Source organism: Lithobates pipiens, unplaced genomic scaffold (genome assembly GCF_037356315.1).
Source record: "Lithobates pipiens isolate NorthernLeopardFrog02 unplaced genomic scaffold, aLitPip1_a1.2 Scaffold_1, whole genome shotgun sequence".
In the NCBI taxonomy this organism is placed as follows: Eukaryota; Metazoa; Chordata; class Amphibia; order Anura; family Ranidae; genus Lithobates; species Lithobates pipiens.
Window position 1 is genome coordinate 140,370,643 of NW_027507685.1, and position 22,893 is coordinate 140,393,535.

General features: G+C 42.7%; 1 protein-coding gene across 6 annotated transcripts in view; it reads right to left on the bottom strand.

Annotated features, from left to right (window-relative positions):
* The window catches only part of NTNG2 (netrin G2), a 193,713-nt gene that overhangs the window by 149,189 nt on the left and 21,631 nt on the right, over nucleotides 1-22,893 (bottom strand). For all 6 annotated transcript variants that reach the window (XM_077477795.1, XM_077477811.1, XM_077477803.1 and 3 more), the window contains exon 2: nucleotides 18,292-19,094. In XM_077477795.1, coding sequence (XP_077333921.1) covers nucleotides 18,292-18,504 — 213 coding nt within the window. In that variant the 5' untranslated portion in view covers nucleotides 18,505-19,094. The remainder of the gene's footprint in view (nucleotides 1-18,291; nucleotides 19,095-22,893) is intronic.

Consider the following 22,893-nt stretch of genomic DNA (forward strand, 5'->3'; position numbering starts at 1 on the left):
AGCCAATCACAGATTACAACCATAAGCATGCTGCCCGTGTATGTTAACCCATTACTGACAGCTAAAACTATTGCTTCTACAGTGATCATCACAGTGTAAAAAAAAATTCCTGAGCCGCCTTGCTATGCTATAACACCGTATTATCCTGCCATACAGGTCTTTGTTCAAGGACTTCCTATTGTGGGGGAGTCCTTGAACAACTGTGCTCCACCCTATCACGCGTGCTCCTGATGGGGACTAGAAGTGGCCCTGCTATGCTATGGAATACTTGAAATAAATAAATAGAAAACACTATACGATCCTGCCATCAAGGTCCTTGTTAAGGACTTCCAGTTATGGGGGGACAACTGTTACCCAACTGTGCTCCTGTGTTATCAGCCCACCACATGTGCTCCTGGTGGGAACTAGATGTGGCCTTACTATGCTATATAAATACCTAAAATAAATTAAAAAACACCAAATGATCCTGCCCTCAAGGTCCTTGTTAGGGATTTCCTGTTATGGGGTGACAAATGTCACCCAACTGTGCTCCCGTGTTATCACCCCATCACATGTGCACCCGGTAAGGACTAGAAGTTGCCGTGCTAAAACCTTTGTACAATTATGGTCCACTGTTGCCACTCTCAGGAAACCAGTACAAAGCAATGATGCTTGGCCAACGCCGAAGCAAGTGGCTGAAAGAGGCTGAATGAGATCAGCAACACTGATCCGCCACAAAGCATTAAAAAAATTGTATTTTTATTTTTTTTAAATGGCAATTGCTTAAGAAAACGTAGTGCTTTAGCAAACCTAATGCCCTTCAGTTCGCTTAAAATCTACTTTAACTCCTTCCTTCTCCCCACTGTCAGCCTCCAGATTTTCCAGCTGTCAGCTCAGCATAAAGACAAATTTCAAGTAATCCCACAATCTCAATTCAAAAGTGATTTTGCAGATTTTTTCGGTAAATGAACTAAAGAGATCTATCGATACGGAGGGAAGTAAGCCAGCCCATCTTTCTCCCCTCGCTGTGCGTGTCCAGACAGCTGTATATAGGGAGACGGCTGATGCTGAATTTGGTGCTTAAAGACGGTGGAGCTCTTTAATAAGGCCGCAGGGGATTTGTGATCCTCTTACACAGTTATTACAATTTTATCACTAATCCTGCATATGAGGACACTCCGTGCCACTACAAAACCAGGGACCTCCACGGAAGCATCAGAATGTCATTGTACACACAAAGCAGATGGGATCCACTATCTGCTCCCTGACATCACTAAAGCTGGCCACACACCTGTTAGATTATCTGTGGATATGATCTATCAGATCCGACAAATTATAGCCTATAGTACCAGGGTCTACTGGACTGTGTAGAAATGCTTTAGGTAGGCACCTGCACTACGCAGCAGGCACTTACACTATGGAGTAGGCATTTGTACTATGGAGTAGGCACTTGTACTACAAAGTAGGCACTTGCACTATGGAGTAGGCACTGCTACTAAAAAGTAAGCACTTGCACTACAGAGCAGGCACGTGTACTATGGAGCAGGCACTTGTAGTACGGAGTAGGCACTTGCACTATGAATTAGGCACTTGTACTGTGGAGCAGGCACTTTCACTATGGAGTAGGCACTTGCACTATGAAGTAGGCACTTGTACTGTGTAGAAGGCACTTGCACAATGGAGCAGGCACTTGTACTATGGAGTAGGCACTTGCACTATGGAGCAGGCACTTGTACTATGGAGCAGGCACTTGTACTATGGAGCAGGCACTTGCCCTATGAAGCAGACACTTGTACTATGGAGTAGGCACTTGCACTACAGAGTAGGCACTTGCACTATGGAGTAGGCACTTGTAGTAGGTACTTGTACTATGGTGTAGGTACTTGTACAATGTACAGTAGTAGGCAACTGCACTATGGAGTAGTAGGCACTTGCACTATAGATTAGACACTTGTACAATAGAATAGGCACTTGCACTATGAGGTGGGCACTTGTACTACGGAGTAGGCACTTGCAATATGGAGCAGGCACTTGCACTATGGAGTTGGCACTTGCACTATGAAGTAGGTATTGGTACTATGGAGTAGGCACTTGCACTATGTACAGTAGTAGTTTTTATTGAAGGTGGAGTACAGGAGATACAGTAGTTTACACAGTTCGTCTATTAGCCTTAATCATAGCAATAAAAGTGCACGTTAGTTGCAGTGTCCACTGCTCTATGCACACTACACATCCCATAGTCCATCTCAGGAGCGAGCAAGAGAGCGGGGCTACGTTCATACATACAGTGTGAACATGGAGAACGAATGTAGCCACCCTCTTACAGGAAATCGAATCACAGCAACAAAACAAAAGGAATTTGGAGATTCAGAGGCTGAGAACAACAGAATGGACATTTCTGAGTAAAGAATACATAATTAAATATATATTTTTCTCTGAACCAGAGTTTCTGGGCACAACCCTCACTGTATGCTGCCATGAAGGTGCACCAAGAAAGTAAAATTACGGAAAGGTAAGTATACAGTTTAGCGTTTTAGTGTCACCTTAAAGCTGGGCACACCATATCGCTGGAGTCACCACATAAACCCATTAGGGCTAAAACAACTAATCGATTAATCGACAACTAATCGATTATGAAATGAATCGATTACTATTTTCATAATCGATTAATCGGCTAGTAAAATAATGGGGTTAAAAAAAAAAAAACTAAAAAGAGCCCTTTCACAGTTCTACAGTAAAAAAAATTAACCCCTTACAGTAATGATTATCTGCCTTTTTATAAAGGGCTCATTTTAGTTTTTGTTAACCCCATTATGTTACTAAAGGTCTTAGACCTGGTTCACATCTATGTGTTTATGGGTGCTTTTTGCAGAAACGCACTACAGTTCATTTACATGCTTTCCTATGGGACACGTTCACATCTGAAAGGGTCTGGGACTTTTAATGCACAATGGTGCTTTTATTGGTTCAATATACTTCAATGGAGAAGCTGCAGAAAAGCACGTAATGCATTTTTGCAGCAATTTTTGTTTTTTAATCTGCCCCAAAAAAATGCAAAAAATGCAAATTGCAGTAATATCATGCGCACAAAAATCAAAAGGCACTGCAGAAACAGATCAAAAGCAAACTGTATAGGTGTGTACCGAGCCTTATGCTGGCCACATGGATCAATTTTCAGATGAGAATATTCAGCCGAAAAATCTTTGTACATTCTCTGAATGAAAGAATTTTGTTTGAAATTTCACTTGTTTTTAACATTCTGTTTTTAAAATGAATAATTTCTGAATGAAAACCACATCCACTGTCTGAAAATTCCTTTGACTAAGAAGTTTTCTATTATTTCCAAATTTTCCCATCACTGTGGTTGAAAATGAACATCGATTTGACCCACTTTTTTTATTTTTTTTCTAAGGTTATTAACCAATTAATCGATTAATCGAAACAACAATCGGCCAACTAATCGATTATGAAAATAATCGTTAGTTGCAGCCCTAAAACCCATGCTTTTTTTGTTTGCTCTAGACCAGTGTTCTCCAAACTGTAACCGGGAGCTGGATTTGGCCTTTTGCTTGCCTTTATCCAACCCTTGAGGCACTATTCCTCCAACTGACGCCAATAATGGGGCACTATTCCTCCCACTGACGCCAATGATGATGCGCTATTCCTCCCACTGACACCAATGATGGGGCACTATTTCTCCCACTGACACCAATAATGTGGCACTATTCCTCCAACTGATGCCAATGATGGGGCACTATACTTCCAACTGACGCCAATGATGGGACATTATTCCTCCAACTGACGCCAATGATGCGGTACTACCTCTCCGAATGACGCCAATAATAGGGCCTATTCCTCAAACTGACGCCAATGATGGGGCACTATTCCTCAAACTGACTCTGATGGGGCACTATTCCTCGAACTGATGCCAATGATGTGGCTCTATTCCTCTGAATGACACCAATAATGTCTATACTTCCCAATGATGTCAATGATGGGACACTATTCCTCCCACTGACACCAATGATGGGGCACTATCCCTCCTAATGACACCAACAATGGAGCACTAATTCTCCCAATGACGTCATTGATGGGACACTATACCTCCCAATGATGTCATTCATGGGACACTTCACAACAATGACATCAACAATGGGGCACTATTCCTCCCAATGACGTTAATGATGGGACACTAGTCCTCCCAATGACACCAATAATGGGGAACTATTCCTCAAACTGACGCCAATGATGGGGAACCCCTGGTTTCCAAACTGCAGCCCAGGGGAGTAGATATGGACATTTGTTTACTTTTATCTGACCCTTGGGGCACTATTCCTCCTACTGACACCAATGAAGGAGCATCGTAAAATATGTATTAAACTATAATAAAAAAATCACTCAAAATAATTTTAAATATACAGAAATAAATAAATCCCTTAGTGTTTTGCTGCATTAATCCCCTCAAAAAATAAATATAAGCAGAGAATCAATATGAATCCTCAGTGCAGCACTTCACCTCAATAATCTAAAGATCTATAAAAAAGTGCTGATGTACTGTAATTAAACACGGACATATTACAACCATAAACAATTCTCCATGAATGATACTCCCAATCAAATATCAATCAAACATTATGTGAAAATAAATACGGTAAAGTCCACTGAAATCAGTCCACCCCATGTCCAAATAAGTGGATAAGCCGTGGCCAAAAGTTTTGCGAATGACACAAATATTCATTTTCATAATGTCTACTGCTTCCATGTTTTTAGATCTTTGTCAGATGTTACTATGGTATACTGAAGTATAATTACAAGCATTTCATAAGTGTCAGAGGCTTTTATTGACAATTACATGAAGTTTATGCAAAGAGTCAATATTTGCAGTGTTGACCCTTCTTTTTCAAGACCTCTGGCATGCTGTCAATCAACTTTTGGGCCACACCCTGACTGATGGCAGCCCATTCTTGCATAATCAATGCTTGGAGTTTGTTAGAATTTGTGTTTTTTTTTTATTTGGTTTACCCACCTCTTGAGGATTGACCATAAGTTCTCACTGGTATTAAGTTTTGGGGAGTTTCCTGACCATGGACCCAAAATGTAGATGTTGTGACCGCCAAGCCACGTAGTTATCACTTTTGCCTTATGGCAAGGTGCTCCGTCATGCTGGGAAGGGCATTGTTCGTCAGCAAACTGTTTTTGAATGATTGGGAGAAGTTGCTCTTGGAGGATGTTTTTGTATAATTCTTTATTTATGGCTGTGTTCTTAGGCAAAATTGTGAGTGAGCCCACACTCTCTTGGCTGAGAAGCACCCCACACATGAATGGTCTCAGGATGCTTTACTGTTGGCATGACACATGACTGATGGTAGCACTCACCATTTCTTCTCTGGACAAGGTTTTTTCCAGATGCCCCAAACAATGGGAAAGGGGATTCATCAGAGAAAATTACTTTAGCCCAGTCCTCAGCAGTCCAATCCCTGTAATTTTTGCAGTATATCAGTCTGTCCCTGATGTTTTTCCTGGAGAGAAGTGGCTTCTTTGCTGCCCTTGACACCAGTCCATCCTCCAAAAGTCTTCTCCTCTCTGTGTGTGCAGTGTAACTGTAGGAGATAGTCCTGGCACTTGCTTTACTTTCTTGGGTGCCCTGAAGCCTTCTTCACAAATGTAGTGGAAATCTTTTTTTTAATGGGATTAAGTTAATTTTCATAGCAAAGAGGAACTTTGCAATTAAATGCAATTCCTCTGATCACTCTTCATAACATTCTGAAGTACAGTATATTGCTAGAGACATTTTTTTTTTTTTGGGAGGGTGCATGTGATCAGCACAGGGCCAATCAGCACTGTCGAGACAGAGGGTCAGGGGTCATGCAGCTTCATAGAACAGTCAGAGGAGAATGAAAACGCCTACTACAAGTTTTAACCAGACACTGATAGAAGTCACAAGACTGCTATATACTGCTGATGAGAAAGGGTATTTATCAGTTTATATTTACTAAAATACTTGCATTCCCATGTTCTGTGTACTGTGGAGACCACAAATATAATGAATGCAGGCTCCTAGGTTTAGTAACACTAATTAGCAATAAAAACATTCACTTCCCTGTGTTTCGCATTTGGATGGAATGAGTTGTCGGCTACAGATCAATTATTTCTCTTGGAAGAGATTGATCAAAGAACTTGATCATTTATTGAAGCATGTATGGTCATTAAAGTGAACACACGTATTACAATCTGACATACAATCTCCTTAAAGGTGGCTTTATACACTACAATTTGATTGTACAACCCCCTGTACCATCTTATTTTGATTTAGCAAAACGATATAATAGGAGGACAAAGGCTTTACTCTTACTAAAATTCTTTCCCCTCGGAGCCCCAACTTTAGTGCAAGGATGCCTCTCTGGCCATGTGATCAATGTTGGCTTTTAATTATCTGACAACATGCCAATAGACGATTTTCAGTCTCTAATGAGGGCAAAGATCCACAATGCACCTGGAAACCGTTGACCTGATGTCGCTCAGAGCTGCTTTGTCTTTTATTTCTGGCAGGAAAGAAGATTATTTTTTTTTTTAATTCATAAGACAATTTGGCAATGTTGTTATGTTGCTTCTGACTCATGCTGTTTGATTTTTTAATAATTGGTCCACTTCAAGAAGCCAGCAGATGATTACGGCACCAGCCAGCAACCGCAGAAAAAGCTGTCATCACTTTTGGCTTAGTTTTCTTCTGAATAACATTGGTTTCCCTTACATGAACATGTTGGCGATTCTTCAAGGCTCAGTCTATTAAACAATTACATGGGACGGCATCAGGTTTCTGTATTATGGCCCCGTATTTTTATGGAACACCCTGTTCCTCTTACCTTCCCAGTGATCCCTCTGTTAGGTTTGTTTGCTGTTCCCACATAAAATGGAGCACCGGCCTCCACTGGCCATCAATCCTTAATGATTCCCCCTATGCATCTGCTAACGCATGCGCTTTCCCGACATGCACAGAAGCACACAAAACTTAGGGTGCCACTCTAAACGCACGTCCAATAGCCAGTGACTCCTACTGTTGGGTGCAGGCAGAAGAGCTTACCCTGACTCTATGCAACTCCTAGTAAGAAAAAGTCATACCGCCACACACATAAGCATAGCCCCGGTCTGAAATAATTAATGCCTTCAGCCTGGCTCCATCCAGGCCATGTCCCCCCCAATGTGTTTCATCCCACCCACAGGGCTTAGAAATGGAGGTCACTGTTACAGATATGGGCTGATCTGGTGTGCAGTGGCTGGACAATATCTTACTTGGAGATGCACATTAGCAGACATGTGGCAATGCCATTAATTCTTAATCGCACCCTTAGGCAACTTCTAACGCACCTTTTTGCATGTGCCAAAATGCATTGTTCTGCAACACCATGTGTTTTCGGTTTGGTGCATGTACACTTTTGCAAAAGAGACTTCTTTTGCACGTTTCTAGCACATAGGGCAACCCAATAAACTGCCTGCCTTAGGCCCCTTTCACACATGCGGACGGTATGTCCGTATTTCATCCATCCGTTTGCGGATGAAATACGGGCATACATTCATCCCTATGGGATAGCGGGTGTCTGCGGATGAACATCTGCAGACACCCGCTATTGTCCGCCTCCGCTATGGTCCAATTCTGCAGACGGAGGAAAATCCTATTTTTCTATCCATCTGCAGAGTGGAACGGATGAACACGGACAGACGGTCAGTGTTCATCCGATCCCCCATAGAGGAGAGCGGAGAGCTGACAGGGCGGTCCCTGCACAGTGTGCGGAGACCGCCCTGTCTGCCGCCGGCTCAGCGGGGACAACGGAGCGATCCCAGCTGAGCGAGCGGATCATCACGGGGCGGATCATTACTGATCCATCCCGTGTGAAAGGGGCCTTACACGCGATGCGCAGGAAAGTACAGAAACATGCATAGGCTCCATCACACATGCATGGCTTGAAAGGAGCCTTATTCCCCGTACACACAATCGGACTTTCCGCCAACAAAACCGTGGCTTTTTGTTCGAAGGATTTTGGCTCAAACTTGTCTTGCATACACACGGTCATACAAATGTTGGCCGACAATTACAAATGAGGGAACATGGTGACGTACAAGATGTACGATGAGCCAAGAAAAAGGAAGTTCAATAGCCAGTGCGGCTCCTTCTGCTTGATTCCGAGAATGCGTGAACTTTTGTGCGTTGGGCTTATGTACATACGGAAATTCCGTCAACAAAGTTTTATTGGGGGAAAATTTGAGAACATGATATCAAATGTTCGATATAGCGCACACACGGTTGAACTTTCCAACAACAAGCTCACATCTAACATTTCCCGTCAGAAAATCCAACCGTGTGTACGCGACATAAAACTGGCCTTACATGAATCAAAATTTGGCCAGGTCAGAATTTCAATCCATGTATGGGGCAAGCTGGTTTTACAGAAGTTGATCTACCAATTAACTAACCAATTCTGTTCTATTACCCTGTGGCAAAATTTCTGCACGGTCAGCGCTGCTGGCTATAGTGCTAAGCGCAGGTGATTCCCCTATCCACCTCAAATGTTTGGATGGAGGAACTGGGAGGCTGCCTTGGGGTCACCATACATGTTACAATGGAAAAATACAATCAATTTTAGATATACAAAAAAATGTGTAATATGTGAACCTACCTAATCAATCCAATCAGGCAGGTGCTTACACTACATAGCTGTTGGTTGGTATTTTCAAACAAGAGAAACATGTTAAAGTATTGATGGAAAAGCCCCAGTGGGTTTAACTGACTAGTTTTTGTGCAAAATTTGTTCATGATCGAAAGATTAGACAGGGGCGTGCTTTTCATGTTAATTTGTAGCCCTAAAAAGTGTCCCTCTTTCTCATATCAGAAAGTCAGGAGACATGCTTTCCGACAAGCGACGTTGATCAGAGAACTAAGCGTGCAGCCTTCTCAGGGGTTAATGGCTGTGTGTTTTCTATAGCAGGGATAATCTGTGTGTTTGGGCTGAGTGCTAGATGAGCTTGCAGGTCAAACCCCTCCCCTCCTTTCCATCTGTAATCCAGGCATCAGCTGATTGTGTAGGAGCCTCTACATTGTCCTGAGCTCTCGGCTCCCATCTGCTAGGAGGTGAGCCAACTCTGGAGTACAAGCCTGGGGGGGGGGGGGGGTGCACATGGGCTGCAATGCACAGGTATTAACCCCTTGTGCTGAACAACAGCATCCAAATACATGGATCCAAATTCAGCCGGTTCAGCAGGGACCAGCCAAATCTCGATCAAAGTGTGGCCGTCCATGATCAACAGTCCATGATCAACAGAAATTGATTGTTTGATTGATTGATTGGTATAGAGACATGTTATCGATCAGGGAGGTGGTGGAAAATGTTATTGATTTTTATTGATTTTTATTGAACAGCGGCTGCACCCTTTAGCTGCAGAGGTTGATCTGTATATTTCTCACAGCTGCAGGTCCCGCTGTCAGAATACAAAGCCTCAACGGGGGGGGGGGGGGGGGTTTGAATTCGCCTCCATCCACCTGCTAAAGCCCTAGCGGGGGGGGGCATTTGCCCCCATCCACCTCATTATGTGGACAGAGCAACCTTTAAGGGGGGTTGGGCAGTAAAAATGCAGTCTCTCAACCGCTCACTGCAATTTTAAGACAGCCTGACAGGCCTGTACACATGCCACAGCCATGATGCTTTGAGGCTGCAGCAGTTTTGGCATGGCTGCAGAGTATGACAGACAGCACCACCTGTCAAACTTGCCCATTGAAATCAATAGGGCCACACCACAACCTCAAGCCAAATGCTTGATCAGATGCTTTAGAAACTTGTGATTGCCTGTAAATAGGGATGCACTGATAGTCTAAGATAAGGAGTTAATTAAGGCTGATTAGAATAAATTAAGGGTTTATATGGTGTTAAACAGAGGAACATTTAATAAAAAACAAACATTTTACGTGAGAGGTTGCTTTAAACTGAATTCATCTGCAGTTTGAAGTTCCTCCTTTTGATCTGTAGATGAATAAACATAAAGATACAAAAAGAAACAATATTTATTTTTCTTTGTTTCAGTGGCTGAGCAATATTGTTGATAAGCATTGCCCAGCTGCTTTTCTTTTTTTTTTTACAGCTCCGATTGCCGGGACTTTGTTTAGACTTCAGCTGTCAACAGGGGAACCCCACTGACAGCTGAATAAGTCATCAGTTGTTAAGGATGTGTTGGCCCTGCTCCTTAAAGCAGAGTTCCACCTCAAAAGTGGAACTTCTGCTTATTCGTCTCTCTCCCTCTGGTGACACATTTGCACCTTCACCTTTCAGGAGGGAGGGGGGAATGGGGACCTGTTTTTGACAGGCCCCCTTCCCCACTTCTGGAGAAGGTTTTGCAGCGCCATCTCTCGGAAGTTCGGCCCCCCCTCCTTCCCCTGGCGCATGCACAACAGTGAACCGACTGTGAAGTCAAAAGGCTTCACTGCCGGGTTCCCTTACCAGGAATGGTGGCAGCTGCATCCGTCACGGTGCCGACATTGTGGGCGCCTTGGACAGGAAAGTGTTCATATACTTAAAGTCAGCAGCTGCAGTATTTGTAGCTGCTGACTTTTAATTTTTTGATGGGGGGGGGGGAGCTGACCTCTTTAACAACTGATAATTGACACTCTTTTTTTTTTTTTCTACATTTCAGCTGTCAGTGGGGAAATCCCACTGACAGCTGAAAGAACTGAGCCTGAAATTATGGGTTTTAGGTATTGGAGCATTTGCAAGAGTACCGATATTCGTGCAAATACCAGTATTGGTGCAACCCTACTGTAAACAAACAAACTGAAATGGGAAGTGACAAAATTCTGACAGGCTTCTGACATCACAGATGGAAAATGGTAGTTTCTCTCACTCTGTCTAGTGCACTTGATGTGAAAGATCGCATCTCCATTGGGCTCCTCGGTGGAACAGGAGAGACCGGTAAAGATGACAGGTGAGGAGAAGGGAGACCCTTTTCCGCTGCCTGTAAAAGTGATTGGGTGGCTATATAGCCTCTTGGATCACGTTTATCTTGTACAGAATCACTGGCTGAACAAAATATCTGGATTATGGCTGCAGTTGCAACCATATCACAGCTCCAATCCAAAGACGTACAGATACGCCCGAAGGACGGTAGGCAGTTAAAAAATAAAATAAAAATGAAAGTGGTTCTAAAGCCTGAACGTTTTTTACCTTCATGCAGTCTATGAAAGTAAAACATATCGTACTTAGCAGGTATGACATGTTCACTACTAAGAGAATCAGAACCTTTACAAATGCTTTAAGCCTTTGGTATAACTTTAAATAAAATTCCTGTTTTTACCTTTTTCCATCCTTCATTGCCACTCAGTGTCGCATCCACTTCCTGTCTAAGAGCATAATGTGGGGGAGTGATCCCAGATGTTACCAGAAATAATGAAGCCACGCGTATACGAGAAGTGTTCAAACAAATAAAAAAATAATAATAAAGCGCACATGAAAAAACATTTAAAAAAAAATAGAATAACAACAAACTCCACGTTAATCTGTGAGTGAAGAAATTTCCTTATAGTGGTGCCATCAAGGAATCCAACACCATCAGTGAACAGAGCTCCTCCAGTGAAAACCTCCACCTTTGAGAGTAGTGGCGCTTACCAGATCTTATTGACCCTCCATCTCTGGAGAAGTCAACCAAGCAGTAGTCCTTGCCATCTATGGGACATTGCAGACACAGGTACACTCTTATAGGGAATGGTTGCCACTGTTTATCTCCCAACCAGTGGCGGCTCGTCCATTAGGGGGGCCGCCCCCCTAATCCATGCGCCAGCCCCTAATCTAAAAGCAGGGCCCTGGTCGCATGGATTTCAATGCAGTTTTTTTTTTTTAGATGATTAGAGCCTGAGGCTATTCAAAAAAGGGTGGGCTCGGGGGGCGCAGTGATCCCATCCAGTTGTGTAATGATAGCAAATTCCTTTTTGCTATTTTCACACTAAAGTTCCTACCCGCCAATCAGGAGGCAGGGCGCCCACCTAGTTGTGTGACAATAGCAAATTAATATTCGCTATTTTCATCCTGATTCTCCTCCCGGCCAATCAGGAAGTTGGTCCTAAGGCCTGATTGGCCAAAACAAGAAGTGATCATATTGGCCACCAAGGAAGAGGAGACGCAGGGTAAAGTAGCCAAGGAGGAAGCACTGCCGCGACCTAGATGGGGTAAGTGTGGGGCTGGTGGACTGACAAGCGAGTGACGGGGGGCAGCGGTTTTGACTAATCACTGCCCCACCCCCAAAAAATGAAGGACAAGCTGCCGCTGCTCCCAACCAACCACGCCAGATACCGTGGATCGTAGTATGTAAGGGAAAGGAAGTGTAAAATTGTCAAATGACTTATTAAAATGATTAAAATTGCACTTGCTTAGGTCAATGTAAAACATACCAAACTGTACAGTCTTTGCCGTCAAAGGCAATCAGCTTGCACTTCCGGGATCTGATGTCATTGCGTCCATACAGATCCCGGAAGCATGGGGTGATTGCTTTTGCTAGCAAAAGAAGTGATAGGAACAAAGACTTTTGGATTTCTTTTTAATTGCTTTTTAATACTCAATAATAAAGTAGTCAATTAGTCAATCGGAGATTGGTTTTTAACATTATATAAAAAAATGTGTGTGCACATACATTTATATATATATATATATATATATATATATATATATATATATATATATATATATATATATATATATATACTATATTGCCAAAAGTATTGGGGCGCCTGCCTTTGTACACACATGAACTTTAATGGCATCCAAGTCTTCATCCATAGGGTTCAATAATATTGAATTGGCACACCCTTTGCAGCTATAACAGCTTCTACTCTTCTGGGAAGGCTGTCCACAAGGTTTAGGAGTGTGTCTATGGGAATGTTTGACCATTCTCCCAGAAACTCATTTGTGAGGTCAGGAACTGATGTTGGGCGAGAAGACCTGGCTCGCAGTCTCCACTCCAATTAATTTCCCACTCCCCAGTACAAAATCCCCCCTCCCCAGTAGAGAAGGAGAACCAGGGGCACATACCCTCAGTGTCAGGTGCTAGAAACACCCATGAGACTTTTAAGGTGTAACTAAACCCTCCCTTGGCCAGTTACATTAACTGAAAGAATAAAAGCAGATATCATTGCAGTATTTTATGCACTGCCATTTGTATTCAAAACTGACACATGTATTCCATCCCCGTCCCCCCAAAGAAAAACCCACCAGCCACCACTGTTCCATCTGCTTCCTACTTCCTGAGTTCTCCATGGGAGGCTCTTCCTTCTATAATCACGTGGTCAGTCTTAGAAATATAATAAGAGAAATATTGCTGGGAACAGCGATAAGCTAATCACATGAGCATTAACCAAAATTTCTACAGGAGATATGTGTGCCTAATGTCCTGTACACATGGTCGGACATTCCAACCACAAAATCCGTCAGATTTTTTCCAGACGGATTTTGTCCGAAACTTGTGTTGCATACACACGGTCGGACAAAGTTGTCGGAAAATCCGATCATTCGGAACGTGGTGATGTTCGTTGCGTACAACGGGACTACGTAGAGGCTAGTAGCCAATGGCTTTGGTCTTGTAATTTGATCTGAGCATGCGTGGCACTTTGTTCGTCAGAATTCTCTACAAACGATCGGAAAAAGTCAGATCAGATTTTTTTGTCGGAAAATTTTAGATCCTGCTCTCAAATTTTTTCCATCGGAAAAGTCCGATAGAGCCCACACACAATCGGATTTTCCGACAATATAATTCGATCGGACCTTTTCCGTCGGAATTTCCGACCGTGTGTACAGGGTATAAAGCATACAGAAGCCCCTATAAAAGAAAACTTTTTTTTTACCCATTTCCCAAAATCATATAGACAGACTGATTTAAAAATTCCATTATAATTACCAAAAATATTTTTTTTTAAATTTGCATTGCTGTTATATATAAGATCCATACAAAAGCTACCCTTTAAATTTTGGTGCTTATAATTATAATTTTCCCAGTAAATGAACAGTAAACATACAGTATATGCTGGAACCACACTGCTTGTATTTATAGTTCAGCATAACATACACTTTTTTCTTGCAATGATTTTTAATGAATCAAGAGCTAATTAGCATGAAATGCTGAGCGATAATTACAGTGGGAATACAGCTTGGTTTAACACAATCTGATGCATCAAGCCCCATGGGTCATAATCAGGACAATTTTATTTTACTTAATAGAGAAAGTGGAAAACCCCTTTAACTTAATCAAATGTTTAATTCTACTCCAACTCTTCCAACTCCCAAAGGAGCAATTTTTTTTTGCCTTTTTTTTTTTTTACTTGGGGAGCAGCCCCTGGCCAGTGGTCTTGCTCTTCTGCTTATACGCTACAATCGGCCCTAAGTGCATTATTGATTCGAATTTCTACAAAGTAGGAAAAGTGTTGTGATGTTTAAAAGCTTGCTCAGGATAAGAGCTGGATGGAGAGACTACTGAGAGAGGACATTGCAGCGAACACATCAATATTTTATCATGGAAAATAAAGATCAGCTCATTTGAATGACATTATTGAAGAGGGATACTGAATACAAGGGATAATTGTGGAAAGCTTAGTATGGCAGAATTCTCGTTGTCAGGAAATCATCAGCATTAAGATTTCTGCAGAGTGGACAAGGTTGTCTGCTACGTTCTTAAAGGAAACCTTCATCTAGAAAAAAAAAAAAACTTTCACTGCGTACTTCTGAAAATGCTTTTTAACTGGCTGCCTCTGGAGTTACAAGTGCTGACCCAGTGTCATAAGGGCACCTTATCTATATAGTGGCTTAGAATCAGTGATATAAAAGCATACCAAAGCCACTAGATTAGCATGACAGCCAGGTAATAAGTATAAAATGGCAGGATCTATAAAAAATATGACAACCAGGACACTAGTATTTTCAGAGGCAAAGGTCAGCAGCGACAGTGTTAATCATTTTCAGTTACCTGCTCCCACTGTCACAGCTCCACTCTGTGCAATACCTAATCTACTATGGGCAGGTCTTCTACAATGCAAGTATCACTGCCTTATGACCAGGGCTTTTTTTCAGCAGGAATGCTGGAGAATGCAGTTCCGGCACCTCTGGCACTGAATGTATGTAATGGCTGGGAGGTGCTGGAGGGTAAATTACTGGCTGCTGGGGATCTGTTACCTCTGGATGGGATCTATTGATGCAGGGGGACTTTTGTTGCTGGGAGGGAACTACTATTGAAAGAGAAGTCTATTGATGCTGGCTGCTGGGAGATCTATTGTTGCTGGTGGGGGGACTTTTGTTGCTGGGAGGGACCTACTATTGAAGGAGGAGTCTATTGATGCTGGCTGCTGGGAGATCTATTGTTGCTGGGGTAGATCCATTTTGCTGGGGGGTGGTATTGTTTTGGCGAAGGACTATTGTTACGGGGGGAGCTATTGTTTTTGGGGGGAGGGTCTATTGCTACTGGCTGCACGGAATCTATTTTACTACTTTCCTTGTTATCATTAACAAATTCTACACAAATTATGTAGCACCATAAAATGATACTTGGTTCTGTATTTTTCAAAAGGGTGATACTGGGAGATGGGTAGGGGGTGGAACCAAGGGACAGTGCTCGGAGGGGGGTAGGGTATGGAACCAAGGGACGGGGCTCGGACGTGGGTAGGGTATGGAACCAAAGTACGGTGCTCAAAGGTAGGTAGGGTATGGAGCCTAGGGACAGTGCTTGGAGGTAGGTAGGGTGTAGAACCAAGGGACGGTGCTCGGAGTTGGGTAGGGTATGGAGCCAAGGGACAGTGCTCGGAGGTGGGTAGGGTATAAAACCAAGGGACAGTGCTCAGAGGTTGATAGGGTATGGAACCAAGGGACGGTACTCGGAGGTGGGTAGGGTATGGAACCAAGGGACAGTGCTTGGAGGTGGGTAAGGTATGAAACCAAAGGACGGTGCTCAGAGGTGGGTAGGGTATGGAACCAAGGGACAGTGCTTGGAGGTGGGTAGGATATGGAAGGTAGGGACAGTGCTCGGAGGTGAGTAGGGTATGGAACCAAGGACAGTGCTTGGAGGTGGGTAAGGTATGGAACCAAAGGACGGTGTTTAGAGGTGTGTAGGGTATGGAACCAAGGGACAGTGCTCGGAGGTAGGTAGGATATGGAACCAAGGGACGATGCTCGGAGGTGGGTAGATTATAAAATCAAGGGACGATGCTCCAAGGTGGGTAGGGGGCAGGGAAAAGCGGTGACTCAAAAGGGGGAGTACCTGCACCTATTCTCTTCTGACTATATTCTAACAGTATAGCCCTAAGCCCTGCTAAGCCCTGCTAAGCCCTGCTTAGAACTATACTGTCAGGCCCCAGGACTGTCATTTTGGCTATGGGGAGAGGGTTCATGTAAATAAAGGCATTCAGAAAGCTGCTACTTACATAGGATTTTCATAACACTCCAGTGGTGCTTGAAGGACTAAGCTGATGTATGCAAATGAAGGAAAGGCAAATATTGTTTTTTCCATAAATTTGTCATGTTTTGGCTTTCATTCCCCAATGTGCAGTGGGAAACACCTACACTATATACAGTACAATTGTCCATACATTTTCATATTGAATGGATGATTTGTTACACATTACTTGCATTGGGGCTGAGTCAAGGCAAGGGCAGAGTGGAAGCTGGAAAGGCACAGCTATAGTTGTAAATAGTGAGGGGACAAGGCCACCTAGAGCCCCGAGGCGAACATGTCAAACTGTGCTTTCCCAAGATGTATGAGCGTTATGTGTTAGCAAAAATTCCCCCGCCTCCCAAAAAAAATTGAGCACTAATCTGCATAACGTTCCTACTACCAAGACAACAAATCCACCCCCTGCTGAAATCGCCCCTCCCAGCACAAATCTTTGCCCCCTCCCAAAAAAAAAAATCAATACTAGCAAAAATTCTCTACCCCTCAAATTTCCTCTCCAGGTACACATCCTCTCTACCCCACTTCAAATAACACCTGCCAGCACAAATCCCCCCTCCTAGCACAACCCCCCCCCCCCCCCCATTTCCTCTCCTAGCACAAATACCCTCTAATCATCACTACTAGCACAAATCCTACCCCCCCAAGAAAAATGTCCCCTTCCAGCATAAATCCCCTCTACCATACCACTCCTTTTAGCACAAATCCTCTGTCCCCTCCTAACACAATTCACCCTCCCTAGCACCCCCCCAAATTTCCCCTCTTACAACAATTCTTAAGCCTTGTTGCCCCCCAAATTTCCCCACCCAACACAAATCTCCCTCCCCACCTCTTCGCAGTGCCCCGTCCCCCACCTCACATGATGATACCGGCCTGGCCCAGCCCTGGTTGTACCATCCCATCCCGGCCCTGGTTGTACCATCAGGAAGGTGCCAGCTATAGGGGCTAGGTAAGATGGAGATGAACCCTAGAAGGAATGTATTAACATTTTTTATGTATGTTCTTTATTATTTTTGCCAGTTAAATATAAAACATAATATTTTACATTTTTATATCTAGCCAGCAGGTGGAGCGTCAGGCTTTTTTTTAATATATATTTTCCGTCATCATTATCTATAAAAAAAATCAGATGTTTACATAACTCATCAGCTCAAACTGAAGGCCTCATCCACACTGGACATTTTCTTTCTTTCCCTGGATGCCTTTTGCCCCAGGGGAGGAAAAAGCTTCTTAAGAAAATGAGCCTGAAGCTGTGTTTTGCAAACACATTTAGGTACCTCAAGCATTTGCCCAATAATTCATACCATCGGCAAGAATATTTTGAATGAACGCTCAAGCGATAAAAGCGCCTAGTATCTACGTGTGTTTACAAGAATTTAGGAGTGTTCAGTTTTGGCTTCACTAAAACGCACTTCTGCTGTGCGTGCAAGTGATGTTTTTTCTGTCTCTAAATGCATCTGCCTTGAAACTCCTGTAAACGACTTTGTGTGCATTGACACATAGGCTAACACAGAGGGGCATTTAGAGGCAGAAGAAAAAAAGTCAATAGCCTGTGAAAGTGGTATTTTTGACGCCCAGCGTGCATGAGCCAGAGGTATGCACACACAAGTTATTGAGGTGTGAGGTTATAGCTTCTGCTGTGCTCTGTCTTTACAAAACCCATTGTCCTCCTGTGCCATGGGTATACTCTTTATATATTACTGGTTTTCAAAAAGAAAATGTATATAAGGTATATTTATGAAGCCTCTTATTTTATGAACTGGACAATCCCTGGACTGTTTTAGCCCACAAGTAGTCTCCAACTACTGTACACTGTATCCACTTAACCAGAAACAATATATAGCAGGTACTTACATGAGTGCAAAAATACTCTGCTGGATCGCCACATGTAATTCCAGGGGGGTCCACCTTAATTATGGCATACTCTTTCATAACCATCGGCTTTGGTTGGCAGGCGTAATATTCCCAGGATGGGCCGTCATCGGACGTCACCCAGGATTTACAGATGTCATAATGTCCCAGCGCCAGAGGCAGGTAGTGTACGAGAAGGGAAAACAACGGCAGCATGGTAACAGGCAGGGGCGAAAGCGTCCTCCTGGAGTGGAGAAGCCTAGTAGACTTGAAGGGGAATCTTTAGGGGGCTCAGCTGCTACTGTCAGGATCAGCATGGAAACACCTCATTGACAAATGTGCAGAGACTTTCAGGGTGCTCCACCTCCAAAGGAAAGGTTCGTGCTTTGTACATTCGAAGATCTGGAGATCTCAGACCTTCATGGAAAAGTCCATGTGTTGCATAGATTTTTTCCAAAATCCCAGTTCTCTTTTTGTCTGCATTGAAACATCTATTGCTCAACACAGTACCGATCAACACTTTGATTGTCTGCTCCTAGACACAACATGAGATTGCCAAATTTGTCCATTATTCTTGATGCAACTCCAGAAGAAGACATATTTCATTTTTTAATGATTTTAGCAAGAAAGGATTACCAGATTTTGCTATATAAAATCTATGTTCTTAGGTGGTAACATTGAGAAGTATAGGTTCAAAGAACTAAGAACTTCCACTCTTACATCCAAACAAGAGACTCAGAGGTTGTCCACAACTTTTTCCTGAACTGTCCTCTTATTCATCTCGAAATGTTCTCAAACAGCTATTCCTGCAAGAATATAATAAACAAGTTTACATGTTAAGAGAAAAGAAAAAATGGGCTTGGGAACACAATTTTCATCCATTGTATCTGCCAACTAAATCCACACAACAGATGCTTAGTCTTTCCTATCTAGACATATTTTTCCCTCTTAGAGTCACTGTATTTAGTTCATAACAAAATATATATTTATATATGTTTTTCAAGAAAGGAATACATGCACAAGAATGGCAATTAGAAGAATTTTTTGATATTCTTTCTCCCACGCAGCATAACCCCGACATTGCTATGGTACATGCAGCTTGGTGATGTATTTCCAAAAGTTCATCAGGAGGCATTGAATGGCATTTCTGTGAATGGGAAGCCCTGTGGTGACCTCTGTGAACAGGACTCACTGATGACCATGGCAAGCTCAGGCAAAAGGAGTTTTCACAACCCTAATTAGAGATAAACAACTGGCATTACTGCTGTGGACCACCCAGACTTAGGCCTGCATGCTACACTGTATATGACCCATATGGTTTAGCACTGTTTGAGAAACTGAATGGGAGGAAGCACACCAATGGGACCATAAAGAATTTAAATCAACAACACCTTTTGAAACACAAATATATTAAAAATACAACCTCTCTGCAAAAGTTCCTGATGTGGAAGAGAATAACACGTATTTTTTAAAGTGTGCAAGTGTGTATAGAGTAGAATGCAAGGTGGTTGGGTTGGTGTCAACGTGCAATCCAAAAACCTTAGTGGCTGGGGTAGGCTTGGTACACCAACTAAAACTTCTGTCACTGATACATTTTGTGCTAACAGTCATAAAGTGTAGGACCCTGCACTGCCCTCTTACTTCAGGATGGGCCCTCACACAGCCTGGCAGCCTCATGCCCTTGGGATAGGCCCAATCTCCAGCATAGCAACCTGGCGAATACGACACACGTCCACCAAGACGGCGGTCTGGGTGGCACACAAGAACCTGGATCTCTTGACCTCCCCAGAAAATATAGGCTCTCCCAGCAGGCCAAGGGATTCAATAAATTCCCTGCCCATTGGCTGAGATAAATCATATACCCATAACCTGACCTTGAGTTGTCCTTCTCAATCTAATACCTCCAAGTGCCCGCCCACCTAATGATAGAAGAGGAAAGTACAACCAGACCAAACTTAGGGAGAAATCAAAGGATCCCTAGCAATTAACTACAGTAGCTACTCCTGACAAAGGACTTAGCGAGGAGCTCCCTGACCAAACCCCATCTAGAAGCACAGTGAAGTCTATTATTAAGAAGGGAAAGGTATTTGGCACTCCCTTGATAAACACCACTCCAAACTGGATGAAAGAGCCAGGAGGAAACTGGCCAGATAGGCTACCAAGAAGCCAACAGGAACTCTGAAGCACTTGCAGGAACTTATGACAGAGCGGTCATTGTGTGCATAAGACAACAATATCATAAATTCTCCACAAATGTGGCTTATGTGGGAGGGCTGCAAGAAAAAAGCCATTCTAAAAGGCCACATGCAGTCACGACTGGACTTTGCCAAAATGCACCTTGAAAGTTCTGAGGCCACATGGAAAAAGGTGTTATGGTTAAATGAGACTAAAATTTACATATTTGGCCTCAACGCCAGAACATATGTCTGGCGGAATTCCAATACAGCTTACCATCCAAATAAACCCATTCCTACAGTAAACCATGGAGGTGGTAATATCCTGTTATGGGGTTGTTTCTCTGCATCAGGGACTGAAGCACTTGCCAGAATAGAAGTAAAAATGGATGAGGCAAAATATCGTCAAATTCTTGAGGAAAATCTGCTGCCCCGTCAGAAAGTTGTCAATGGGAAGAAGGTTTACATGACAATGACCCCCAGAGTGGTTGAAGGAGAAAAGGGTGAATGTCCTTGCATTGCTTAGATGAAGCCCAGACTTAAACCCCATTGAAAATGTGGAATGACTGCAGTCCTCAAATGATCTTCATCACATTTAACTGAACTTTAGCAGTTCTGCAAAGAAGAGTGGGCAAAAATTGCAAAGTCTAGATGTGCAAGGTTAGTAGAGACATATCCGAACAAACTAAAGGCTGGAATTAAAGCAAAAGTAGTACTCAGAATACTGACGCAAGGGGGTGATCCTTTTTCCAGCTCAGTAATTCTCCCTATAAATATATATATACTGTATGTATATATATATACATACATATATATATATATATATATATATATATATATATATATATATATATATATATTTATATTTAAAACCTGTAGTAAAATACTACTACGGTTCCCATTTAAAACAGTCTGATCCTTGAATTCTACCTTTCAAGCATAGCTTTCAAGTATTATCATTCCATATTTATGCATTATATTATTGTATATTTAAAGTGGAGCTCCACAAAAAAGGGATGCTACGCTTGTCTGCCTCCTCCCCCCTTCTGCTGCCCCATTTGGCACCTTTTGGGGGGAACAGGTATCAGGTTTTGACAGGTACCCACTCCCACTTCCGGCTGACTTCTCTGCGGCAAAATTAGCCGGAAGTCTGGCCCCCTCCTCCTTCCCCCGCCCATTCACAGAGCACAGCGTGATTCACAAATGCAAAGTAGGGAACTGGCTGCAAAGCCACAAGGCATTGCAGATGGTGGTGGCAGAACCCGATTGAAAAATAGGCTCAGGTGAAGATACCTCTTGATTTCTGGACAGGTAAGTGTCCTAATATTAAAAGTCAGCAGCTACAGTATTTATAGCTGCTGACTTTTATTTTTTTTCTGCCTGGAGCTCTTTAAATATATATATAAAAATTGTATTGAACAAACACAGTCCAGCCCAGCAGAGGCTTGGTATTATCCCCCTTTGATGTCTGAACCCCATACAATAGGCAGAGGCCGTTAACGGGGTGAAAATACATAACATACCAAGCAAACAGGCAAAGTGTAACAAGGGAGATATTGCAATTAAAATCTATAAAACTAATATAAAAGACACATTTGTACTAGAGGACTCGGACAGTGGTTATTAACAAGTTTTAAATATTTTACAACACAGAGCAATTTAGATCATAACGGAAGTGAATTAAAAATGTAATTTTCTGTTGTATACTGTATATATTAAAGGAGTATATTAAAGCTGATATGAAGGGGGGAAAAAAAAGATCAAACAATAAAAAAAAGACACTGGCCACCTATTAAAGCTGAGAAATGTTTTTTTTTTCCACCATGACTATATATACTGTATATTATGTGAGGCCGTGGCTGGCAGGATTGTGGATGCTGTGTGTGTGTCACCTATGTTTCACATACACCTGGTTAAGGTCTCCAGGGATTATGGCAATGTGGGGGAAACAAACTTTTTTTCGCAGATTTTAATTATTTGTGTTTTGGGTCCTGGAGACTGGAGACTTTGTTGGGCTTTGCGTGGGATAAAGTCTCCTTTTCTAGATCCACAATTTACCTGGTAGTGAGACCTCATTAGTCTCAGCTGTGCACAGGACTTTTTATACGCTAAGTTAATTTCCAGTTGAGATGTGGATGTACATGAGGAACTGGTGTGGGATCACCACCGCACTCATGCGTAAGAGGTGTTTTGTCAAGAGAATTCTGACATATATGCCCACTGTATGTAGGCAAAATGATTTTCTTCTCACAAGTCTGAGCAGAAGAACAGGGTGTATGAGGCACTGGCTGAAAAAAACTGTGAACAGTATGTGCATTAGTGAAGGAAGGCAGGAAGAACAGTTGCAATAAGATAAAAGGTATTTTAGAACAATTCCAGGTTAGGCCTAGTTTAAAACAATTATAACATATGGCAGAACATTACTGTAAAG